A 9,889-nucleotide genomic window follows, 5' to 3' on the forward strand; every position below is an offset into this window, starting at 1 on the left:
AATGAATTTTGTGTTAGCTTGGATTGTTTAATTTAGGTTTTCAATCATTCGTATTTGCACACATTTTTCATCACACATTTTATGGCACACCCGGTGGGACCCACTTCAAGGGTCGATTTTATCTTTTTGTTGTTGTTTGAGTGTTTATCAGGTTGCAGGTCAAATTTTGCAAGAAAAAAAGGCTTTTTAGTTGTGACCCAGAGCTTCTACACCTATGTAGGCTGCTCTTGCGCCCGTGCAGGCTCCTTTTGTACATTTGTAGACAAGATTTGCGTATGTACAGTGTTCTGTGGCAATTTGTAATAGTTGTGGTATTGTTCATTGCTGGTTGTGAGATTCTATGTTTGACCTATCCTTAGGTTTGGATATGATTTGGGGAAGCTTATTTGATGTTTTATGGGTCTCATCATAGCTTGTGGAGATTCAGATTTGAGTTATTTTCTTTTAAGAGTATGTTTTGATCAGTAGTTGCTTATATGGTTGCGTAGCGTGTGGATATGTTGTTGGTTAGGTTCTAGTGATTGCAGATTGATGAATTAATCTTTGGAAGATGTGTTTTGGTCCTCTCTTTCTCCTAGAGTGGATCAACATGTATTTTTTTGGTTCGAAAAGTAAATTTTGTTTCAAGCCGACTTGTTTTGAGCTTTGATGATCTATCTTGTATATAAGGCATTTTGAATGTTTGCGTTAGTGGAAAATCAAAATGAGAGAGTGTAGATGATGTGGTTAAGTGCCAAGATTAGAGGAAGTGTGAACATCGAAGAAGAGTTGTGTTCAAATGATATATAAGTTGTGTTGTGATTGTGATAGAGAGTTGAGATAGAGTGTTGGCAGTTGAGATCAGAGTTGTGTGTGTTGATGTTGGTTGCTTGATGCAGAGTTCAAGGACAACTTCATGATCAAGAGATCCTTCTTTTCAGATTATTTTTTCTATATCTTGCCCTGAGTGCAATTAGCTTCAAGGTTTTGTAAGTCCTCTTTATATCTTGTCCCATGAACAATTAGCCTTGGTGTACAAGTTTGGAGCAGTGAGCTCTATCTTAGTAATCATTTTATATATAGTGAATATATTCTTATCGGTTAACTCCCACCATGGTTTTTCCCTTTGTGTGTTTTTCACTTATAAATCTTGGTGTTCATGTGTTTGATATGTGTTGTTCATTAATTGTATATGTGTTGTTCATCAATTGTTTACATGTGTTGTTGTGATTGTTTGTTTGGACTGATTCACCCCCCCTCTTAGTCTTGTCTTGGGTTCAATGGAAAATTGTAAGGATTTTCCAACTAGTGGGTTGGATAACCTCGATGAGAAAGATCCCTCTCCTAATACCATTATTGTCTTTGCGACATAGATTTGTTAGTTTTTATTTATTATTATAAATTGTAACTTGAAAGTTATTTTTCTTGTGAGACCATAAACTTGTTTTATGGTTGTTTTCTCTATTTAAAAATACATTATTGTTGTTAGTGGAATTTGAAGTTTCTTTGATTGGAAAATAATTAAAAATATCTTGGTGCATTCTATCAACATTTATTGAAGCTATATCGTAGCACTCATCTTAGATCTATTGTACACTTTCTTATTATCCTCAATCTTGAACCATTTCCATTAAATCAATCCAACTAGAGATCTAACTAAAGAGAACATGAAATAATAGATTCTAAAAAAAATATGTTTCTAAACATCACTTATATTTACATAGATTTCGAATTTACAACTTTAAATTTTATTTTTTTTAAATGAACTTTCATATTTCATATGGTATAGCCTCTCCCAATATACCCTTGGAACTCCAAGATGGTATGTATGCTCGCATTTTCAAGACCAAAAAAGTAACAAACGCCACACAACCATAAGCTAATACTTCTTCAAAACATTCAAAGCATGAAGCTTCTGTGTGTGATTAACATGGAGGTAGATCATTGGGAGGTGGAAGTATAGACTGCCCAGGACCAGGCCCATTCTCCACCATGATCGCTGTGGCTAAACCCCATGTTGTATGTATTTCCAGATGGCAGTGCAGGAACCAGACACCTATAAAACACAAAGAATCCAATTAGCATTGAGGTATTCTAAATTTTTCTTCAAAATAAATTTAATCATGTTCTTCTCCCAAACCTATTTTACTCCTGCAACAATCCGGTGGTTAGAGAGGTGGATAATCTTTGAAGGATTTACAGCATATTTGAAAGAATAAAAATCCTATTGCTCTAACCATAGACAAATAGCATAAGTAAGGGTTTAGAGTTTTGAGATAATTTTCTATAAATCTTTTATATAAAAGAGATTAGATTTTTTCAGTTTACTATGATTCTTATTTTTTGTTTCTGGATTCAATTGTATAGAATTTTTTTTCATCAACCTTTTGAATTACATTTCATGATCCATCATGAAAATGAAAAAACATTAATGCTTAATTCTGTTGATTTCATATCTGGATTATCTGCTTTAAAACGCAATGCAGTCCAGCCTGCACTTGACATAGCAACAGTATTACGCAGAGGAGGATCCACAAGACTACAGCACTATTTTATGGGTTTAGGGTTTTGAGTTTTGGTGTTTAGGGTTTTAAGGTTTAGGGTTAAGAGTTTAAGAATTTAAGGTTTAAAGTTTAAGAGCTGAATTGAAATACTTTTCTACATAATTCTGTTGATTTCATACCTGGATTATCAGCTTTAAACCGCAATGCAGTCCACCCTGCACTCGGCACAGCAACAGTATTACGCAGAGGAGGATCCACGAGATTGAAAGCAGCGCGATCCTTTTCTGGATCAAAGTTCCCAAATCCATTCCCCACAACATAAAAATTGAAGCCATGTAAATGAATGGGATGATTCTCAAAGCTTAGAAGACTAGTATCTTGCAAAACAATCTCAACATTATCATTGAAATTAACGACTGCAATCCTGGATCCGAACTGAGGATTCATGTTCATACTAAGCAAATTGTCTGTATAATTGAACTTTCTCGGCGGCTGGGCGGGAAAATCCTTTGAGAAAACCCCACTCATATTATAATAAGCAGCCTGTAACATTGCCATTAATGGACGGACAAATGACTGATTGTTCATTGAAGCCGAGAATCTGCCTCCATAATATCCTTTGCAAATTTTCCCCCTTGGACAATCTTGCAGGCCGAGGCTAATGGTGAAGAGGAATTCACGGTCGATTTTCTTAGGCACGTCATTTGACGGATAATCTCTGGAATTGAGGCTTCTGAGACTTGCAGTGAATTTTGTGGCGTAGGCCGTGTCTCTCATGACGGGAAGATTCTCCGTCACGACTGGTTCGTCCTGGTTGCCGTCAATTGACAGAGATGGTTTTGAGTAAAGCCAGAGTGCTGTGGTCCTTGTTTCGTCAAATGGCGCTTTTGACGTGACGTACGGACAAGCTGCCACGTGGTATTTTGCTGGCCGTTGATTGGCTGTGACAAGGACGTTCATTGTTTGGCCTGGAGTTATCATCACGGCTTCTGTCGTGAATGGCTTTGTATAGGAGGCGTCGATCTCGACAACTGTCATCGTGTGGTTTGCGATTGCGAAGAACAGCTCGTCGTTTAACGCTGCGTTTATGAGACGTAGCAGATATGTCTTGCCGCTTTCCACTTTTTGCACAAAGGTATCTGCACAATGATATTGGAATTAAGATTAAATTAATTATGATTATGATGAATTTTTTAAACTAATGAATCAATGAAGGAATTTTAATGATTTCTACGAGATTCAGCAGTTTAAGAGATCATGAATCAAAATTAATCTATTGTCAAGTTTTCAAATTCTTTATCATGTTGGTTCTTCTATTATGAATCTTGATTAAGAATGGTTCTTCTATTATGAATCTTGATTAAGAAACTCCCTGTTTTGTTTGTCTCTTCAAAAAGCTCATTCAAAGTGTTAACCTTTAACTCTTAAATAAATTGTGTCATTTGTACAAATAGTCTTAAAAATTAGCTATTAACAATAGGAGAGAATTGTGAAAGGGGATTAGTTCTCCTACTATTCTCGAGGGTAGTGGTGGGTTTATTTAATTCTATTTTTTTCCACTTGATTACTTAGTTAATTAATCAATCAATTAATTGGAGAATTAATATGGTCTTATAGAATTGTAGGGCTATGTCGTCTTATTTTAGCAAGCTGCTCAAATTGTCCCACATACGTAAATTTGAACCGTTCATTAATAAACCTACTAGAATAGGCTAGAATAAACAATATCGCTAAAGAGCAACCCTCTTTAAATTAATCAGTCATTCATGCGCTCCATAGAATTGTAGGGCAAACAGTTCATTAATGCCCTTGCTAGAATAAGCTAGATAAAGTTGTGAAAGCATTGGATTCTTACTATGGATTTTCAAGTGATAATTTATGAGCTTCTATTGTGCATATGTATATATTTAAGTACTTGAGTGGTGTGATTGTCACCTTTAAGTGCATTGTTTGTCGTCTAGTTGTGGTCATTACGTCTTAATGTGTGGTTGACTATCTTGTTGTGATTGCTACCTCTCAACATTTATTTGGCCACTCTAGGGTGGTTGAATTCATGTAATTGGCTATGTATTATAAAGTGGTTAATTGCCTAGTGAACTGGACTATCAAGTGGATTAATGTTGATTAAGAGGAAAGGTCCCTCGTTGCAGCCTCCACCAATTCAAAGCAAGTCTAAATAATCATATTTTATGAATAAAAGTAAAATAATTATTTGTCAATTAATGTAAATGAAATATAAAAAATTTGTTGATTGTTTAATTATTATTCTGATTGATATGTATGCAATAATGACAAATCAAATATTGTACCTTTGTTAGAGCAAGGATAAAGAGACCCTGGCAAGCCATTAATAGTATATGCTTCGGATACATTGGGACCTCCACCATATTGAATGATGTCTTTTTCTATTCCTTCAACATCTTCATTCCACCACTCACCTGGTTCAAAAAAAGAAAGAGAAAACTCAATAAAATGACACAATTTGATAAAGTTTTAAAATAAATGTATAAAGAGTAGATGGCTTGAGATAAATATGAAGTAAAATTGATGACTGAAAAATCATACATAAATAAAAATAATACCGAATATGATGGGTACTTCCAAGTCAGGTTTGGGAAATGGATATGGAATTGTTTTCTTTGGATAAATGATAAAAGCACCATGTACAGATGCTCTCTGCCATGAAATGTGAGCATGCCACCAAAGAGTTCCTCTTTGTTTGGTAACCCTGAATTTGTATGTGTATGAATGTCCTCGTTGTATTGGACATTGTGTTACATATGCAGGCCCATCAGCCCATGCTGTTCTAATTTGTCGAATTCCATGCCTGACATGTCAACCCAAATATATTTATTTTCTATTTAACATAAAATAGGGGGAAAAAATGAATTTAAACATATACATTTTATGCATTTGTGTGAAGTTTATAGAAGTGAAGTAATTTTATAAGAGGCTATCTATCATCCCTTTTAATTATAGAGTTCCTTCAGCAAATCATTTAATCTATTATTTATTTTTTATTTTTTTACAAATATTATCTTATAAATCATCCATTTAATAATATAAAAATGTTATTTTTAACCAAAAAAAATAAATCAATCAATAGAGTACACATAAGTTACCAATATATTCGAATGATAAAGCAATAGTAATAGTTTAGAATATGACCATTCCAATTAGTTTTATATTAAATAACTAGTTAAAATATTACTATCTATTATTTAATATGAGTTAAGATTTTAACTTTAATTCAAACAAAATTTGATCATTAATCAAATTCATTTAAACTTGAATTAAATGTGTTTATGGTGATTTCTAATGTATTTATTCAAATTCACCTAGTCAACAATATTGTGTTTGAAGTTTAGCATATTCAAACTTTGTTGGACCATTGGGGGATGCCCTTTGTTGGACTAGGGTTTTTTCTTCACGACCCTATAATGTCAAATCTTCTCATACGGATTGGAGGCAAAGGTACTCAAAGTCCTCATATAATCGCCAACATAGTGGTGAGAGAGCCACCACTCATTTGCCACCATCATTGGCAAAACAATATTCTTGCTAGACCCCACCTCCACCTTAATTCATTAGCAACCAAAGTTGATGGTCTCTAAGCAACTTCACATCACTCTTGATTACCTTAATGGTGTGGATGGGCCCCGCTTGATTAGGGAAAATTTTCTTAGTTGACACACCATTTTTTAGCTAAGCTTTGTACAAAATCAAGGGAAAGGATAACCAAAGGATGGTGGCAATGTTATTCTTATTGGTTGAGAGTTTGTAGAAAATGGTAAGGATTTGCTAGGTGGTGGATGGGATAAAACTAATGAGGAAGGTCCCCATCCTATATTAGTGTATCCTTGTGACATTAATGTATTGGTTCTTATTTATTTTTGTTAGATTGGTAACTTGATAGTTATGAGACTATGAACGAACTTATTTTGTAGTTGGTTCTTATTTCCGAAACAATATGATTGTCCTGATCCCAACTTTACCAATTTAACTTCAGATCATAATCCCATGCCACCTAATTAAAAAGTTCATTTTAATGTATAATATAAAAAAAAAATCATGAGTTATTAGCCTTTATAAACTAGAGCTATCACCATAGTTGGAAAACTCGGACTCGCTGCAGACTCGGCAGCCCAAAAAACTCGGAAGTCTTCGGCTCGCGAGTCTGCAGAATCTTCCAACTATGGCTATCACAACAGCTTTTTAATTAGACTATCTTATAGAGAGAGTAAATCAGTATAACGGCCTGTGTTAGGAGAACATAGATTGTTATTAGTGCATACGAAGTAAGTTGATGAAAAAATGATGATTTTAAACGGGATCTGTACTCTCATTCTTAATATCTTCTTTTACCTTAAATAAGTCGTAAACAATATCAAGAGTCTTCAGTAAGTTAACTAGAAAGCTACTTGTTCAAGCAATATAAAACGATATACCACATGATACTTACCAGTGTAGAGTAGTATTAGACTTGACATGGTTGGAGACCTTTATAACCACATTATCACCCTCAGTAATGGCAATGTTTGGCCCTGGATACTGCCCATTCACTGTTAAAAGAGATTTTGAATGGCATAGCCTGGTGATATTAGCATATTGCACCTGCAACACCATACAACCAACAACAGTTGAAGTCACATACAACAATTCACTGGCAAAAATAATAACAATCTTTCAAAGGTGATCACCGTATATGCATAAATATTGTCATAACTTTGTTTGGTTATTCAAATTTTTTTTTCATCTTTTCTATTGCAAGATCAATTAGATTTTAGTGGGTTTTATTTGCATCAAAATATCAGTATAAAAATTGTCCATCAATAGTAAAATAATTAATTAAAACAGATTTTAAAGAGTCTAGAACCTTGTACAACTCACCCAACTTACATTTGAAACTATTTTATGTAATTAATCTGTAAGTAACCTCTTCCAATCATATTAGATTCACTTACACATATTTGATGCACAAAATACTAAAACAGTACAATCAAGTAAAACTTAAACTTAAAAATGTATCCTGAAGCCTAGTAATCATATGTAAACATAAAAACTTGAATGATGAATTTAGCCTTTAAAAGGGCATCATCAGTAAGTCTTCAAGATTACATTGAAGTGGAAGAATTTGGTGTTTGCTGTAGAAGCAGAGCTTATCAACCAAAAAAAGACCAACACTGCTCCACCATATTTAAACCCTCTGGTTTCCATTTGGTAATACACTCTGCAAACAACTAAAACACTTCCCAAGCTGATTATAATGGCAGTGACGCTCTACTTTGAAGTAATGCATTCACTTCCTACTTATATATATAGGAAGCTTTAGGAATGATGTGTCCAAAAATACAATTTTTCTCCAGCCGTTTAGAAGTGTATAACTTGAAAACAAAAAGGGTTGGTGTTGATGGATGTATTCTGTCATTATGCTTTTAATGTGTTGGATGATAAGAAGGCTATTGACAAAGTGGCGTGACGAGGTATGGTGGAGAGACAGTTACGTAGTGCTATCCTCCATAATAGACTGCTTTCGAATCGTTTGTTTATTTGGAACAGCATTCAATGCATGCTTGGCCTTTTGTCCCATTGCAAAATATACAATTGAAGTCATCAAAATTTGTGAAGGAAAGTTTTTGTTAAAATATGTATACTATTTTGTTTGGGCCTTTTCCAATTAAAGGTGAATTTTTTAATTTTGAAATAAGATTATTATTTGTCATTTTTGTATGCGGATAAGTGGATAGTCTGATATTTTTTTCTAATCAAGAAGAAAGAAAGATATTTTATAGTCCACGATATTGGACAGTCTGTATATGGGTCTACAGATGGCTTACAACAATATGTGACTATCCCGTTCATCTTGATGTCAGGCAGTTTGTATGTGGGTCTATAGATGACTTATAGCAGTACTCGACGACCCCATTCTCCTTGATGTCAGGCAGTCTGTATATGGATTACAGATCTTTTATAGTCCACGATGTCGGGCAGTCTATATATGGGTCTACAGATGGCTTATAGCAATTTGCGTCTACCCTGCTCTCCTTGATGTCAGGTAGTCTGTATGTGGGTCTACAAATGGCTTATAGCAATATGTGACTACCCACTTCTCCTTGATGTCGGGTAGTCTATATATGGGTCTACATATCTTTTATAGTCCACGATGCCGAGCAATCTGTATATGGGTCTAGGTATGGCTTATAGCAATATGCGTCTACCTCGTTCTCCTTCATGTCGGGCAGTCTATATGTGGGTCTACAAATGACTTAGAGCAATATGCAACTACCTTGTTCTCCTTGTGGGAGGCACCTAAGTGTTCTACAAACGAGGCATACATACCTTATCCCCTGTGGGATTTGAGCTTGTGACCTCTCTTTGAAGAGCACAAGTTCTCACCAATAAGCCAACTCAGGCTGTATTAAGAAATGAAGAGTTTTTAGTCTAGCGAATCTCCTTATAATCTCTTGAACAATATGCCACAAACCCTCATCCATACTATGTGTAAATCATGAGTGGAACCCACAACCTAGACTACATTGAATAGCAACCTAGATCGAAATTGATTGAACTAACAGAAAGATCGATTGTTTGATGGTCCTTGTTAAAACCTCCAAGATATGGATTCAAAAATTTAAGAATATTTAAATAGTGACTCTCAAACAAAAAAAAAAATTTTAAAAAAAAGATTTTTTTTTCCTTTAAATTGACTTGCAATATTTTATGTGCATATTCATACTTTTATATTGATCTCTCTGCTAACTGTTTTGTATTATTCTCTACTAAAAACTTTTAAATGTTCAATCAAATACATCATCATCAATGACCATTTTGGATTTTTCAACTGTTATATTAAAGGTCAAGTATAGCAAAGATCTGGGTTGGTAGCAGATAGAGAAAAAATGCATATAAAATTGAGTGATAGCTAAAGAAAGCTTCCACATTATATTCTTCCTCTCACCAACCCCAAACAATGTGACGAAAAGTCTATATCCTGCACAAGTGCCAAATGATGAGAGCAAATATGATAAATTATCCATCTGATGAATAATACATCTTTCTTCTCCTGTATTTGTCGTTATAGAGACGTTTAACGACTCTGGAAATTTTTCTGTGGACTTCAAATCCCTCCTTGAAGAGAATACAATAAGATCTTACGTTAATTTTCATTATAATAACATTAAGATAAAGCTATCGATTCACGAAGGCATCTTTTATTTCATTGTTCCTGAATTCACTTCGTAGTTCTCTTATATTCATAAGAAAAAAAATGAAAGATGAATTCTAACTGGCAAGAAGGAAGATGGAATCTTCATATCTGGTCTGGGAGTATTTTTTTTACCTTGGGTTAAAGGTGTGTTGACTGTTGATTGATTTAGAAATGTAGTAACTCATTTATTCTATGAAGA

At 34.3% G+C, this 9,889-nt stretch overlaps 1 protein-coding gene across 1 annotated transcript; it reads right to left on the minus strand.

Annotated features, from left to right (window-relative positions):
- Nucleotides 1-1,673: 1,673 nt before the first annotated feature.
- On the minus strand, nt 1,674-9,520 carry LOC131031252 (laccase-1). The gene is made up of 7 exons (XM_057962309.1): nt 9,487-9,520; nt 7,602-7,666; nt 6,946-7,097; nt 5,066-5,310; nt 4,793-4,921; nt 2,663-3,622; nt 1,674-2,035 (listed from the first exon to the last, which is right to left on the minus strand). The coding sequence occupies exons 1-7, from the start codon at nt 9,518-9,520 to the stop codon at nt 1,905-1,907; spliced, it is 1,716 nt and encodes a 571-aa protein (XP_057818292.1). The 3' UTR covers nt 1,674-1,904.
- Nucleotides 9,521-9,889: the final 369 nt, after the last annotated feature.

The sequence above is a fragment of the Cryptomeria japonica genome, chromosome 8 (assembly GCF_030272615.1).
Source record: "Cryptomeria japonica chromosome 8, Sugi_1.0, whole genome shotgun sequence".
NCBI lineage: Eukaryota > Viridiplantae > Streptophyta > Pinopsida > Cupressales > Cupressaceae > Cryptomeria > Cryptomeria japonica.

Coding starts and splice junctions, on each gene's coding strand:
- LOC131031252 (XM_057962309.1), bottom strand. CDS start 9,520: ATGGATAATTTATCATATTTGCTCTCATCATTTG. Junction 7,667..9,486: donor ATATTTGCTCTCATCATTTG/GCACTTGTGCAG, acceptor ATGGTGGAGCAG/TGTTGGTCTTTTTTTGGTTG. Junction 2,036..2,662: donor GTTTAAAGCTGATAATCCAG/GTATGAAATCAA, acceptor TGTGTTTTATAG/GTGTCTGGTTCCTGCACTGC.